General features: G+C 41.3%; 1 protein-coding gene across 1 annotated transcript; it reads left to right on the top strand.

The window, feature by feature from the left end:
- The first annotated feature begins 5,416 nt into the window (after positions 1-5,416).
- tunar (TCL1 upstream neural differentiation-associated RNA) lies at positions 5,417-16,210 on the top strand. Its single transcript, XM_084044023.1, has 2 exons — positions 5,417-5,706; positions 15,504-16,210. Exons 1-2 carry the CDS (start codon positions 5,635-5,637, stop codon positions 15,687-15,689), a joined length of 258 nt encoding a protein of 85 aa, XP_083900149.1. The 5' UTR covers positions 5,417-5,634; the 3' UTR covers positions 15,690-16,210.
- The last annotated feature ends 1,108 nt before the right edge of the window (positions 16,211-17,318 follow it).

Genomic DNA, 17,318 nt, shown 5'->3' with positions numbered 1-17,318 from the left:
TCCTGGCCAATTCATTTCAACTTTTAGCTACTGTACTTGAAAACGATCTAATAGCAATCTCTAAACAATCTAAATACTGTATCCATTCATTCCACAGCACACACACAACACCAGTATGTAGTTGCCATGATGTTAACTGCCCGGTAGAACAAGATCAACAGGAGTGCTTTTACAATGTCCGTTCTCTGCACACCACCAATCCATCTTTCCCACAGAAAATGAAAATAATAAGAAGAAGAACAATAATCCATAGTGATGTGACTCTCCATTTCCTTTGCCCTGGCATCTCTATCAGTGACAGGGGGCATTGGTACAAAGCAGTCAGCTGGGTCTCTGGAAGGCTCCACTCTGACTGGAGGATACCCATATGCTCCCTGTCATGTTCTCCTCTAATGAGGATTAATGGCAGCCGTGACACTCTCACTCCCTGGTCTCAGGCAACCCTTCTTAAAATCCCACTTAACTTTAAATCCTTTTCCTGCGACAGCAAATTGCCTGTGTTGAGAGACTGGTCATTTGCTGAAGTCTCTGGAAGTCCTGATTTCAGGAAATGTGGATATATTTAGCTTGTTGCAAGCCTCACCTGGTTTTGATCTGATTCTTTTCAGGTTTTCAGATAGACAACACAAAGGCTTTCCTTTACTTGTTCTATAAAATGAACAGGGTTTAGTTATTTGACGTTAGCAGGGAGCCGTTGTATCAAGCACTGTGTTTGTATTGGACCACTGTTTGTGTAAACCACAACTTCCTGCATCCTCAATAATAGATGAGCTGGCAGCAATGAGTTGCATCTAGACAGTGTTCTCTGAAGGACAAATTAGAAAGAAAAAGTTGTGTGTGCAAATACAAACACCAGAGGAGCAGATGCGCTGAATAAAACTGGAATCATTAATTCCACCATTGTTTGAGGAGGTCTGTTGTCTAAGGATTGAATAACTTTCAAATCCATTAGTTTTATCCTTGAACCTCAGCTTAACAATAACACCCAGAGCGTTTGTGGGCAAGGCTCTATCCTGTACCAATTTGCAACAAGGCTATTGTGTTTTTTAACTCTATAACAGGGATACACCGATATATCGGCCGTATATCGGTATCGGCCGACTGCCATCATATCGGCTGAGTTGACATTCAACGATAGCAGTAACCAGTGTTTATTTGTTGTTGTGATGCATCAATTTTGTGCTGGCTATGTTGGTGTGTTGGTTATTTTTATATTGAAGATTTATTGAATTCCCTGGCACAAAAAAGGGAATGTATAAGTGTACAAATATCGGTATTGGCTATCAGACAAATCTGTATTGTTATTGGCCCAGAATTTCCATATCGGTGCATACCTTGTAAATACATACAGTACGTAGCCTACTGCTGTACATGGTTGTATTTTTTTGAATTTTATTAAACTGTACAACTTAGTCTTTCACAATTTCAAATCAGGCGCACATCCTATAACTTTACACCAAATGAGGTCCCTACAAAACCCCAGGCCATTTTGGCATAGGCTACTGGTGAATTCACTTGCAAGCACATGCTAGTAGAAAGCCCTTTATTTGCGAGTTCAACAAAGGGACAGCCAGGTGAGTCCTAGAGCCAAAGGTAATGTTCGCCAGTGCACATCATATGTAACGGCAAAATAGGCAAGTTCACACCCTGGTCAACATACACAGACACAAATTGCTTGATTGTTTGCAATTTAGCTGACTAGAAAAGAAAAGTGCCTAGGTGTCTGCTGAGATAGATGGCAGCCTGCTTGAAGGGAAATTGATGTTAGAGCATGGATAATCACCGCGAGGCAGGATTGTGTTAGGGTGAGATTGAGAGTATTGTGTGATTTGGTTACCAGATGACGGGAACAATTCAGATGGATGATCTGACTAATCGCTATAAACGTCGACATGGACAGCACTAGGGTAAGTTAGTCAATCTGAGGCAGAGAGGCATTGAAAGTAAGCAATAAAATTATGCACACTGACGTTTTCTGGTTCGAGAAGTTTCTTTTACATTTCCATTTTTATTGCTGTCCATTCCGGGTCATTTCATACGCAAAGCAACATCAAGCCTAAACCAATCTGTTTAGGCTGTTTCACATTCTAAAGATGTCCATTAGCAACCCTGCCACACCCACCTCCGGCATAATGAAATATTGGTTAAAAAATAATAATAATAATAAAAAGGTAAAATATTTACCTTAACACTGATAATGTTAATTTCATAGCTTTGTAGTTTCACATTTTTCCAGTAGCAATGAAGCCTATTGTACAGTATCTAGTTTGCACCTAAGTAGAGGTGCTTGTCCACAGGGAAGAAAAAAACACAAACAAGAGACAAAATGCGGTGATTCATAACACAAGCGAGCTGGACCTCATAAGTGAGAAACCAACCCTTGTAACAAGTGTCTTTCCACTCTTATATGCCAAGTGGAAAGACAAACACTCCCCACAACAAGCCAAGTTTTGTAATGTACATCATTAAACTGCCTATTCCTTTATACACAAGGAACTTGGGGATACAGCTTTGTGATTCACACACTGCGCTGCCACTACTTCTAAGACACAGAGAAGTCTCTCACTGCAAGCTTGTGTCCTTCCCTCTGGCTGAGGATCAGAGGGAGAGGATAGGATGAGATGGTTGACTATACCACATATCTCCTGAAACAATGTAACAGTGGTGTAGGAATGGGATCAAAAAACGGCCCTAGCATTTGCATACTTACACCAGCCTATTTCCAATGTAACAAAAATATAATGGCGTTTCTGTGAAATCCATAATGTTGAATGGAGGCACTGTAAAATGATAGCACATGTGTTTGGTGCCACCCATTGTTGAGGCATCCCAATGTTTGAGCTCCTTAATTGAGATATTTACGATAAAAATCATCAAAGACAAATTAACAATTATTTTTGGTTTATTGTATTATTGATTGATTGAATTATTGTTTTATAGACAAAAACACATGTACATGAACATAAGTTGTACATACAGATGTGCCACTTCAAAACTTCACACGTTACTGTTCTTTCCCTGAAAGTGCCCTGAAAATGCATTTTTCCTCCCTATTCTGCCCTTAAAAATGCACTGTTTTGCCCCTGAAAAGAAGTTGTCACTACACACCCCCGTTTTTCCCTTCAACAGACATCCATATACATGAGAACAAAAGAATGTGTGTTGAAGAAGGTACCAGACTCATTATGAGGCGAAAGGTGATTTGAAGAGGTCCTTGACAGTTGCTCAAATTAATTAGCATCATAAAAGCAGTGATCATCAAAATAATTCAGCATTTTAAATGCCCTTCTTTGTCCCTCTTATTGCCCTGGGAATCCCCTGAAAATTTACTGTCTTTCTTGCCAATGGCAGGACATTTGAAGTTTTTAAATGGCACATCTGTATCTGTCAAAATGGATTGACAATACCATCGTTCACCACTGTCGTGGTCATTAGTTGTGTGGACTCTACCATCCACTTGAGTTAGAATGATTTTTAAAACAACGGGCCTCATTCACTAAGCTGTTCGTAAAAGGGGGGCCACGTTAGGGCCTCGGGGGCCACAGGCACAGTGTTGCTCCAATCTGCACCAAACTTGGCAGAAGCACTGTTCAGGGGTCTGCCATGACAGTAGTCACACCAGGGGCCACGTCAGGATCTCCTGGGGGCCACAGGCACACCGTTGCTCCGATCATCACCAAACATGACACAAACGCTGTTTAGGGATATGCCATGACAATATTCACACCAAAAACAAAAATACATTTCACACATATGGGGTACTACAGCAGTGTTCCGGCAGTTTCTAATATTTCAAATGGCTATAACTCGTGGGAATTGCTCTGATCAGCGCAATATAGGACTGGATTTGAAGGCTGATTAAAAGATGTTCTAAGGACTCTGACCTCTAATGACACTTTAGGGTATAGTTATTGTACTGATTGCAATGTGGACACTGTCAATTTGCTTTGCATTGCACTGATCGTACTGGTTGCATAGTTTGACAACGATACTTTTTAGTTTTGAGCGGGATACACTTCTACGCTAAGTTAAGTTAACCACCAAAAATCTGAAGAGAACCCCACGCAGACTTGGATGGCATGGCAGAGAATCAGAAGTACTTATCTCAGTTCTGGTCAGGTGAGGACTGTTAAAACGTGTTACCCTAAAACAAAACACCATTGCTTAGCCCTTGGCAAGGCAACACTCAGGGACCAGATGCCATATACAGTCCCGACTTGAAAAGTAGGACAGTCTGTTAGCAAAAACAAGCCTAGAGGTGACATACACACATACATTACATACTTATGCACCTTATGCCTGAACACAAAGGCATAATGCACACACACACACACACACACACACACACACACACACACACACACACACACACACACACACACACACACACACACACACACACACACACACACACACACACACACACACACACACACACACACACACACACACACACACACACACAGTTCAGTTGACTGATATATGCTGAACTCTTGACATAAGTATGCATATTGTGCATAAACATTTTGCATACATGAAAACACACACGCGCACACACAAACTCACACTTCAGTTGACTGATGCTAAGCTCTTGATAGAAGTACCGGTATGCATATTTTTCACACTCATGCATCCATGCACGCACGCACGCACAAACAAAACACTTGAGGAGACCCTGGCCCTTCATCCGGCCTCTGTCACAAATGCTTCTTGTTGTCAGGCGTTGTGTGACTCCCCTGAGTCGGTTGCCTGGCAACCGTAGCTGTATTAATATGCGCGGGAGACGGAGAGATCGAGACAGAGAGAGAGAGAGAGAGAGAGAGAGAGCAGGGGATACCTCTTGCCTTTGGAGCGTGGAACTACGAGTCTCTCCCTTCACAACACCCCCCAACCCCCACCCCCCTCTTATAGCTTCCCCACAATCACGCTCCGCTCATTTAGTTAGGGAGACACTCTCAGCCACTGGAGCGCAAGGAGAGGTATGGTTATGTTAGACACCGTGCAACGCAAGGGGGTTCCACTTTTTCAGCGGGGCGCCTTTTCTTTTTTCGGAATAATTGAGAAGCCAAGAGATCAGCATGACCTTTTTTTACACAAAAACGAAAAGTTTGACAACGTGGATTGCTGTCTAAAAGATGACTGCCTTTTTTCTTAGGGTCTGATTTAGCGTCTAGGTAGAAAAGAAAGAACCCGAGACCTTTTTGTAAGTTTTGTGGAAGTGAGGCAAAAGGTGACAGAAATGGACGCATGACACATCTCTGTCACTTCTCCCCATCAACTGACTACAGAGTTCAACTAGACGTCATCCATCCACACAGACAAACAGCGGGGAGGAGGAGAGGATCGGAGGTGAGGACAGCAGAAGAGAGGTGAGAAGAAGGGGTGGGTGGAGAGAGAGAGAGAGAGAGAGAGAAGAGCAAGAGGACGGTGGACAGACAAAGTGTTGCCAGCTAGAACTTGGCCACTTGTGAGATGAAATTCGGGGAGGAGACCCTCCTACGCCGCAGGATACGACATCCCACAACCAGAGCCCTCAAATTGGATAGCCTGGGAGACAAGCCAGCCCTCTCTGGACCCCGTGCCCCATCACAGCCAAAGGATGAGAAAAGCAGACTTTTGCCTTAGTTGCCAGGGATGTCTGTGCACTACGGAACGGCATCCCCGTCCAGCATGTCCAATGCTATGTTCCTCCTGATGCTTTGCAAGGTGAGTCAACTCAGTGCTGTTGTTGTCATGCTATACCGAAAAGGTTTCTCCTATTAAGTTCAATGAAACAAAGTATCTCCCTGTAAACTGTCAACAGATTAGTTGATGAGTCTGTTAGAAATGATTACATTCATTTTTCGTTATTCGGTAGTATGTAGTTTAGTCATGCTTCATTTTTTTGTTTTAATAAGTAGACTAGGGCATGTCTCAATATTTGGTATTTAATAATTCAGGTTGTATAGCCAATATGAATGTTGTTTTGTGAGTGCACCATACTCAATCTCCCCGGGGTTAACTTAAGAGATAGTGTCATCTAAGGTTGCAACATCTTCAGGACATACATATCTGTTACATATCTTTTTCTGGGAATTGCAACCTTCTGCATGTCTCTAGATATTAATATTGGCACAAAAAATAAAGCCAGGGCATTCTTGTGTCATGGTACATATTTTCCATGCGTGTTTGGAAATTAATAGCCTGTTTGACATGATAGCAGTTGACACAACATGATATATTTATTAGTCAAAACCGTGGTCTACCAACTCAGATGTTAAAGTGTTGTATTCCTCTCAGGAGTGTAAAAGTAAAATTTCTTACAAAAAAGGGGACATTATGAAAAAGATTGCTACTGCCCGCTATTGAAATGGTACACAGAAACATTTCTTTATTAATAATGTATGTGACTTCAGCTTTTCTGTAAAAATCATCAATTTAGGGTGAAATAACTGTCAATACTTCTGCAGGCTTTGATCTATAATACACAGCTCTCTGCAACAGCAAATCTTGTTGTATCAAAAATAGATCATTCTTACTTTTAAAGATAATGCACTAAGTGCAGGTGATGGAAAATGGGTCAGTCTTCCCATTGAAAGTATTTCAAAATTCACTGACAGTCATGAAATCACTCGTGTCATGCACACTCATATACAGTATATTCCCTCTTATAATGTATCTGTTTAATTGTATGTTTTTACAAAATCATATTTATGCCTAATGTGTTTGATGCAACATACGTGTACAGTTTGTGCATATTTGGATGCGTGCATGTGTGTGTGTGTGTGTGTGTGTGTGTGTGTGTGTGTGTGTGTGTGTGTGTGTGTGTGTGTGTGTGTGTGTGTGTGTGTGTGTGTGTGTGTGTGTGTGTGTGTGTGTGTGAGAGTGAGTGAGTGAGTGAGTGAGTGAGTGAGTGAGTGAGTGAGTGAGTGAGTGAGTGATTTCTAAATGGCTGCACAGTGAAATCCTTTATGTTAACTCTGAGTGTGTAAAAACACATTTATACTGTAAGTAAGAGTCACTCAGAGTTACTGTGTGTAATTCTGGAATTGTGGAAAATTGTGGAATTGTGTGGCCTGATATTTTAGGTACCACCATTTGAAAGAGAAATATTTGCATTTGCTAAGAAAATGTTTGGCTTTATTTAGAAAGTACTCTAGATGACATTTTAAGAAGTTGAAGTCTACATGTTAAGAGATCAGTCAGATATCTATATTTGTAACACTTTATAAAAATATATGATTAAAAAAGAGATTAGTATCAGTAGGATACGACAGCAGTGACAACACAGAAATGTGTGTGGGGAGGAATCAATTGGCATAACGACTAAATTGGTGGGAAAAAGAGGTAAACAATTGTTGGCTACTCTAAACTTAAGAGAGAGAAAAAGAAAGAAAGAAAAAAAAGAGAGATTATGTCAGTTCTCCCTCTGTTTTATTATGAGTCATCAATACACACACATACATGGCTCTGGGAGGTACACTAGAGGCCTCAGGAGGAAAACACTTCAAATAATCCCCAAAAGTGTTGGAATGGTTGGAGACAAGCTCTTGAGTGACAACAGATCAATATTGAGATAAATAAATGCTCTGTCCTTACAACTAGACTAATCAACGTACCGAGACGTGCTGTGATTCAATATTTTTAAAATGGAAAAAAAACTAAAATGTTACACATTAAATAAAACTTTGATTAATAGAATCTGTCTGAGCCTATTTGTTCATATCATTAAGTGTTCTCACATGCTGTCCAGCACAGGTGTTAAATGCCAGAGGAAGCAATTCCTCTTGCATTTAAACATTATAGTTAATGATTTCTGAGTAGCGCCACCACTGGATGCCACATGACGGGAACATTCCCTCCCTGTCCTACATTTTATGGATCGTAGCGGTCAGTCACTGGACACTGGAAGTTGTCCAGAGTGTTTGTTTTGCACCGCGCAGCTGTACTCAGCGTTAAAGCTGTTTCCTGTGTTTCCTCCCTCAGATTTTGGCAAAGCCCTGCACTCCCTCCCAGTCTCTGTCAACATTCTCATGTGTGTACCCCCCCCCCCCTCCTCCTCCACCCCCGCTTCTGCCGAGTGCTGTTTGTATCAGCAGCAAGCAGCCGTCTTCATGCATGAGGGCGCATCCAGCACACTACACAAAGAGTTCCATTGAGGTTGAGGGAAGCCCTGTTTATGGCGCTCCCCAGGAGAGGCAATCAAAGCCTATTGTTACACATCTGAAGTGAAGAAAGAACTCTCGTCCCATCAAAAACAGAATGGGAAACAAAATAAGCGCCCTTCAGGAATGTAAAATGTATATTGGTGGTTTAACATTAATAACACAGTGAATCATGTTGGTGCCTGCACACTATGGACACCATATGGGATGTTATCCTATTATGAATAGGAACAATCACCATGTCCTTTTCATTATAAACTGTGGCATATGGTACACGGCAACATAAATTGCCTTTTAATCTGTCATTTAACTATAGTGGTCACTGGTTGATTGCTGTACAGTATTGACAGGCTCATGTTTTAATTTTTTCACTAAGATTCATATCGTTATCTACCCTTCACAAGATCCAACATTTTTACGTGCCCAAAAGTTTGTAAAATGCACACATTTAGGTGCACATGCACAAACAATGGTTTTGCTAACCTTTGGAGACATTGCATTGCTTCATTCCATATCACCTTACGGTAACCCTAACTCTTTCCCTGAACTCAACCCAAACCTAACCTAACGGCATCTACAATCAACAGATTTGATTTCCAAAATGCAGCTTATGTCAAGAATACACACACATGCACACGTACGCACACACACACGCGCGCACGCACGCACGCACGCACGCACGCACGCACACACACACACACGCACGCACACACACACACACACACACACACACACACACACACACACACACACACACACACACAAACACAAATAAAGTAAAGAAAAGCTACGAAATTAACAGAAGCAAAAACGTTTAAGTAACTTGTACGACACGTGAATTTGTAGACACACAAACACATACAGTACAGTACACTATAGTATGCCTTGACTTTGATATACTGCGATACATTCCTGGCAGGTTAAGATTTCTTCTAAGGTCTTTCCTTTTGGCAAGCTGTTGGAGAGCGCAGTCGCTAGGACAGTCCAACAGGACCCGAGAGCATGCGATATAACCAACAGAACAATCTCTCCCGCACTAAGGCTGTTCCGAAATGTTACACAGTAAATCCTGGCTGTTACTGTAATTTAACCCTGAAAGTGTACAAATGGAACCAGATGGACCCATAGGGGCCCATTTGGCTCCATGTGTACACTCTCTGAGTTACAAATGGGCAAAGATCCGTTTGATTCCATTTGTACACTCTCAGAGTTAAATGAACTCTCAGGATTTTACTGTGTACTTCAATAACAACAATGAAGGCTCTGTAAATAAGCCTTAATAATCCTGATAGTCACAGATGTTAATTATCACGAACGGCTGTGTGAAATTAGATTCATCATCGGGCAAAAGGAAGGTGACATTATCTTAGTGTTTGATGTGGTTTTGTGATGAGAGGAAGTAAATAACATTTTATTGTTGAATTATGTATTAGGAAATTACCAATATAACTTGAGAGAGTATGAAGTTAGGTCTCAGCTCTACACCACAGTATTAACAGACATATAATAATTATTCTATGAGAATTACACAGGTCTTCCTTTTTGACTTCTAGGTATAAGATCCATTTAGTACAGCAAACTACCTTAGTGTCTTAAATAAAAATGAATTCACGATTATTTCACAAATTATCTTTAGGAAATAATCATGAATTTGTGTTTAATTCTTGCTGCATATAACAGTTGCAGTACAATGACCTACATCAACAACAAGCCAGGCGTATACTCAGAGCAGTAAATAAAGCTATCATTTATTAAATTCTTTGGGGGCTGCATTTGATGAGCTGTACTCTCTCTATATTATATATTATATATAGAGATAAAAATATTATTTCAGATAAATATATTGTACTTGAATGGTATTTCACTAAAAGATGTCCCCACTGTTACAAAAATATTTGTTAGTGTTTTTTTTTTAGAGTGCATCTGTTTACATGCTAACCAATAAACCATACACAACAATGCCATTCTCTTGAGAGGTGTATAGATACCAACCTGCACAAGCTGCTGCTCCTGTCAGCAAAATAATCATACTGTATACCCATCTCCTATTGTACACCTACACCCCAAATATTGTGTACATACAGTCACACACATAGGTTGTAGATACACAGTAAAATCCTCAGTGTTCATTTATCCATGTGTAACTCTGAGAGTTAAATGATCAATAACGATTTTACTTAAAGTTCAAACATAACTCTTAACACAGGAGTCCCATAGCAAACCATCTTCAGAAAGCTCTCTACTCTCTACTATTAGAGATTCTGTGAGTGCATATTAAGCTTGAGTTTGATTGGCTGCTGGTCCATCTTGTTAGACTAGACTAGACTAGACTCATGTTCTGTGCCATGCCATGTCTAACCATGCCATGCCGTGTTTCTCTAACCATACCATGCCATGTTTCTCTAACCATGCTATTTTTCTCTAACCATGCCATGCCAAGTTTCTCTAACCATAGCCTCGGAAACCCATGCATTTTTTTTTGTTACAAAAGAAAAAAAGCCTGGGAGAACGGTGCAGGAAAGCTGGTCTTAGGACCTTGTTATCTCCTAACCAATCAGAGTCCAGAGGGGCGTCGCTCTAAATTTGGTGACGTCAGCGTGCTCCGTGCACAGGCCGGGGGCGGGAGGGGGGAAGGGGAGGGGAGGCGGGGACATAGATTGGTGAAGCAATAGGAAGCGGCGTTGGAATCCAGCGCCTGGGTTTGGATCCGCCCTTCAAGACCATCGATTGGGCTCGTTCTCTCAGTCTACTCTAACCATGCCATGTTTCTCTAACCATACGATGTTTCTCTAACCATGCCATGTTTTCCTAACCATGCCACGTTTCTATAACCATGTCATGTTTCACTAACCATCACATTATTCAAGGTGACAGAAATTAATTTTCTTTCATAATGTCCTTAAATAAAAGATAGCACAGTACTGTACAGTAGGTCCATGAAAGCGTGTGTGTGTGTGTGTGTGTGTGTGTGTGTGTGTGTGTGTGTGTAGGCGAGTATGTTTGAGTGCCGCATACGTACACACGCGCACGCACGCACTGTATGTTGTTGCTGCAAGTGCTTGTGTATCAGCTTTGGTCTACATTGTAAACCTTGACAAACCAAGCAGAAATACCACCCATAGAGTATGCTATCTTACAGTACTGACACATACATTTCAAATTGGTATAAACTACACTGAAAAAGACGGCACAAATTTATACTATACATTGAAATCAAGTCGGACACCAAATGAGGGGGGGGGGGGGGGGGGGGGGGGCATTGTTGTGCCACCTTTGAGCCGGTAGTGGAGGTAATCACTGAGCTGAATTGATGTCTGTGTAAAATCCATGGCCAGTAGGGTGGTACAGGTAGGTGTGTGACGTCTAAGGTCTGCAGAGCCTTCTGCCTCTAATGTATTTTTCATCACACAAATATGTTGCTATTTTCACAACCCTACATCATTAAAGATTTTCCAGTCAAAAAACATGTTTTTATTTTGAGAGAAGAATCGGTGAGAAGCAACTCAATCTTGACCTTACAGTGGCAACAACAGATTACTCTCATTTACCCTAAATGAATAGGCCAGTCTAAATAAATAATGAATCCATCAATCCTTTGAGAGAGTATTTTGTGAAATAGATGCATAGGATCATTGTAAATTAATAAAATCTACTGACATCTGTCATATCAAGTTGTGTGTGTGTGTGTGTGTGTGTGTGTGTGTGTGTGTGTGTGTGTGTGTGTAACAGACTATAGACAGACAGACAGACAGACAGACAGACAGACAGACAGATAGACAGACAGACAGACAGACACACAGACAATGAGAGGGAGAGAGAGAAAGAGATCAAGTGACGCCTTTATGTCACTCATTGAAAGAAAATTCTGCGGTATGCCAGAGAATCAGTCCATTTTGTGTCATCCTATCCTATATTAAAACTGGCTTAAGGGAGTTCTGGCTGGTTGGCAGGACGGCCGGTGGGCGGACCTCTGACTTCACGCTCATGTCACTATAACCATATAAGGAGTTCCCAATGCAGCTACGCCCAACTATGGAGTGTGTTGTCTAACCTCAATGTGTCGTCATGGTATCAGGCGCAAACAAATCACTTAGCTCCATATACAGTATGGGCACAAAAGGGGCATGCCCATATATGGGTATATACTGATGACATCAAGGATCTCCATATATGGGCACACTCAAGAACACAATTGGCCCGTGTTCGGGGGAGGGAAGCCGGGCGGGGAGGGTGGTAATTGTGGGCTGGGGCAGCACCTGCAGCAGGGAGTGTTGGGCGCCGGCTATAATATATAAATGCACACACGGGTGGCTTTGTTTGGTTTTATGTGAAAAAGCAAAGCCCTATTGCGGAATCTCTGTATTAAAGTGGCTGCTCCTCTATGTATTTGTCTGTGACGCGCACACACACAGACACACACACACACACACACACACACACACACACACACACACACACACACACACACACACACACACACACACACACACACACACACACACACACACACACACAAACACATACAAAATGCCATTTCCAGTGCAGGAAATCAGCCTAAAGCATCACAAAGCCCTACTACAATTAATCCCATGCAAATGTATTTGTGGGTTCTGGAAATTAGTTATAAATTAGTTAAACTAATCCCTTGAAATCCATCATTTCCCATAATTCACATTTACAGATGTACCATACAATGTGACACGAACTTTACTGCATCAGTCCTTAGTATATTTCTACAACTCAAAACACTGTGGGCCCTGTCGTGTTTTCTGCCTGGTGAAAAGCGGCACTGGGCGCAGCGCAACTGTCATTGCTATTTCCCAACCAATGCGGTTGTCATTTTTGGACCCAATGCCCACATTGTCTAAATACCAAATGATCTTGCACCTATTTAGCGCCCATGGCCGCGTTGTTCTTAAAATTAGGTGTGGTCTTGAGCAAACAGGGTTCATTGCTATCTTACACACTTTGCGTTCTGTGCTTAGACCGCCTTTTCAGCGCAGGGACAATACAGATATTTCCAGTCGGTAGCGCTGTCGCCTCACAGCTAGAAGGTCCTGGGTTCGACGGGGACGCTGTGGGCTTGTCTTCTCCTCCGCGTCATCAGCACCCATACCCTAAGTGGGGTTGGCGAAAGGGCCTACTCTGTGTGGAGTTTGCATGTTCTCCCCGAGTCTCTCAGGGAAGTTAATACCCTCACAAAAACAAGCAGTAATCCTGGTCACTATACCCTACTGGTTGGAATAACGTGTTCCTTCCACGTGCTACGTCCAACCGGGGAAACTCCCCCCTGTCAGGTGACAAGCAGATACTGATTGGAATCAAAATCCAATCCGATTTCAACAAAACACCCACATTCAAAAAATGTACGTAATTTATGTATATTATATATTACCGTATATATCCATAAGTTATGTTTGTGACATCATCCCCACAAACAGACCTCTAGTAGGCTATACATATGTAAGCGCTTACGTACACTATGAATAATATCCATTTGGTTACATTTTGAGTAAAAAATTGATAAATGAACACTGAGGCTTTTAGTGCAGCGTGCGCAGAGGTGCCGACAGACAGAGATATAAGGGCCGTCACTCAGTCCATTTGGTTACAATTTAGCCTACACTTTCGGAATTTAAAATGTATAAATGAACACTGAGGAGTTTTGTGTACAGTGTGGCGTGCGCTGAGGTGAGAGAGAGGCGGACAGAGATGAAGTTAACAAAGTTCAGACAAGCCAATTGTAGGGGTTGATGTTATTTTAAACGCAATGTTTTAGTTTTCATTTTTATTTAGAGAGAGCGAGAGTTAGCGATTTTGCCTCACACAGTGTGCAACCAAGTACGATACGAGCATGAGATTTGATTTGTCTGTCATCTGAAAAATTGCACAACGGGATAAACTATTCTTTCAGTAGCAATCGAGTTGACACAGTGAAACACTACACCACTTTACACACACATCACACAACTATAACAATGACACGTCTCCACAGGAGGTCTGAGGTGTGAAGACATGCCCGGAGAGTGGGGACAGTGGGTGAGAGCGGTCAATCTAACCTAAAAGTAACGTCCGGGATGGTATCAAGGTGTCATATTTCGTTTATAGAAAACGTTTCGGATAATAAAAGAAAAAGAAGCCCATATTTGAATGGAAAAGTAAAAGTCAAGGAAGGGGAGCCTTCTTAGAGCTTCCTGAGCAAAGCTAATTGACTTAAAAATGTCAAAATCTGACCGCTCTGACATGCGTGTGTTAAGTGACAAGTGATATGGTAGCCTACCACAAGAAACATAAATCGTTTTTGTGCTCAAACGGCAGATAAACCATTTTTCAAGCACTTGATTCTTCATTAATCCAATTAATGAGAATTTAAAAAAGTTGCTGCTGCTAGGCGTCTCCAAATAAAGACGAGCAGTGATGAGTGAGAGAAGGAGATAAAAGGTAGAGAAAGAGCTTAAAATGCATTTATTTCAGTAAGTAGCCTGCCTACATTTTATTGTTAATAGAAATATGTTCAAATACCTCTCGTCATGTAAGACTGTTGTGAATCTATAGCCTCCTGGCATTCTTTATCTGTCTCTGTAGCTACAGTAAGGTGATCGTCAATATCCAAATGGCGCAATGGCACATGGAGCGCAGTCCCACTGCATCTTTGTCATGCTTTAATATGCAGTTTTAAAAATACCCCAAATGAGAATGAACATGTGAATATTAAGTTGATTTGTCAAGACATCACAGCAGTCTCTTGTGAATGAGGAGACATTAGGCTACGGTGATTTTGACCGCAGTGATTGTGACCGCAGAAGCACAGTCACTGCATTTGGTCCATCCCCTCCTCTCTAGGTGTTGTTTGGATGAGCAGAGAGCTTTTGTTTCCCCCGCCTCTCCTGACATCATTATATCACATTATTAATGTTGCTCTCATAGAAGCCATTTTCCTCAACAATTTGTGTCTCCTCCAACTTGCTAAATACATCGTTTAATTAACAGTGTGCTTAGTGCTATGATGAAGGTGCAGCTGCTTAGGGTAACACCTTAAACACACCCATGACTAAATCAGAGTCTAAATACAAACCCTTTGTGAAGATAACGCGTCTGACTAGCAAAAGCCTAGATCAGCCCAGTATGTTTGTTTCCCACATAGATTAAGAGAAAGAAACGTCACTTTCATTTCAGTTTTTTTATTCTGTGGTATTATGTAGAGATAATCAAGAAGGCATAAATGTATTTACCTATTTCTTATATATTTGCTATTGTTTACTTTTCCTGCTTATTTTGTCTCTTGTCGTTTTCTTTGTGCAACAGCCACCATCAAAGGTAAACCTCTCTCTCTCTCTCTCTCTCTCTCTCTCTCTCTAGATCGGCCTAAGACGAAAACTGCAAACATTTCCAGGGAAAATGGTAAACACTGTCCAGAGGGATGAGGAAAAGGGAATCCAAGACAAGGAAGGCAAGGAGGAGTCCATCCTGGCCATGTTGGGCATCATTGGGACCATTCTTAACTTAGTAGTCATCATTTTTGTGTACATCTACACAACTTTGTAAGTCCCGCTGACTTTGCTATCACTCCTACAGTAATTGACTCTACAGTATCTGTACCATCAGCAGAGATGTTGACTACAAAGACTGTGGAATTTCCCAGTGGTAAATGGAATCTCAGACCATGTGATTGCCATTATGTTAAGTATCCTACAGCACAGAAAACAAACTATGGTGAGACTACAGGCTCCCAACTCCTTTGGGCGCATGTCTATACTAGTGATATAAATATCCCAAATATCTGGTCACTTTTGACTTGTACATAAATGCATGAAGTTAAAGTATAAGATGCCCAGTTAGAAGGCTCAAAATCTGCAGCTGTCACCAATGCAAAACAAATCCTGTAGTTACCTACAGGATTTTTGGAAAGGATTATGAAGATTAGTTTATCAGGAGCTTTTGGAAGCTGCTGTGGAAAACACTTGGCAGATACTGTATTCCTGCAAAAAGTTGAATAACAGCAAAATTATGGGATTTGCTTTGTAAGATAGGGATAAAAAATACCCAATAAATACTATATGGGACGAGGTATGATATAGGACCTTCTTATTTAGTTTGGTTTGATAACTCTTATCATTGCATTGACTTTGAGCTGTGTTCTTTCACCCATTCTGTTATCATCTGAAAAATGATTTGCACAATAATTGGGTGTACAGTACGTACACTATTGATAGTAAAAAGTATTTGGAAGTTTTAAAATGGTGAAATGTTGTCAGAAACGTGTGTGTTACTCACATTTACACGGTGGATGATTCGTTTTTTGTTTTCTTTTTAGAGTAGCCAATTATTTTTACCCTTTTCTTCTCCCAATTTAGTCTCTATGCCAATTAATTCCTCCCACTGCTTGCCACTGCTGTTGTACCCTACTGGCTCACCTGCCAGTGATAAGTCCCCATCAGGAGGACGTAGCGTCTCCGTCCCACTCCTCCCGTTCAACATTTTCTCCTACGTGCTGTCCCAGCCCGTAGGAGTACATGCAGTGGCAAAGATCGCTCCCGGCCCAACTTCCCGGCCCCAGAAATGGCCAATTGTGTTCATATATAGATGCTCGACAAGCTGGATGCACCACAGTGGAATGGAACCCCTAGACACCGCGATGGTGGGCAGGTACTTTACCCCTGCACCACCATCCGGCATCCGACACTGTGGATGATTTGATGTGAATGCAATTTCAGCCTGTTTTGGGTCTATACAGTCCCTTTTTTTAGACTGGAATGCCTTTAGCACCATAGGAGCATATACATAAGAAGAAGGATGTTCATAATGTTCTTAAAGTTTGCTTTGTGAAGTAGTTAGAATTAAAGAATAACACAGATATCATTAATCTGCATGAATAGATCAACATGCATTTACAAATGATTACATTTTGTATTATATTATTCATCCTTAATTGGTCCATATATGTAATTGTATATAGAATCTGGAGAACTTCAGAGATTAGTATTGATTTGCATTTTGAGTCAGCCCCCTTCTCACAGTTACTTCACACTAGAAATATTTCAAAACGTAGACCGCATAATGACTGTATGCCTTAAACATGAGGAAATTGGTATTTCCAACTATCAGGTTATTGCTCCTTTGTGAAGGATTCCACTTATTTACAGTACAGTGCCAATGTTTCAATTGTTTTTTTGT

The sequence above is a fragment of the Gymnoscopelus microlampas genome (genome assembly GCF_963454915.1).
Source record: "Gymnoscopelus microlampas genome assembly, chromosome: 20".
NCBI lineage: Eukaryota > Metazoa > Chordata > Actinopteri > Myctophiformes > Myctophidae > Gymnoscopelus > Gymnoscopelus microlampas.
Note: the sequence above shows the minus strand (reverse complement) of the source record. Positions and strands in the feature narration are given on the sequence as shown.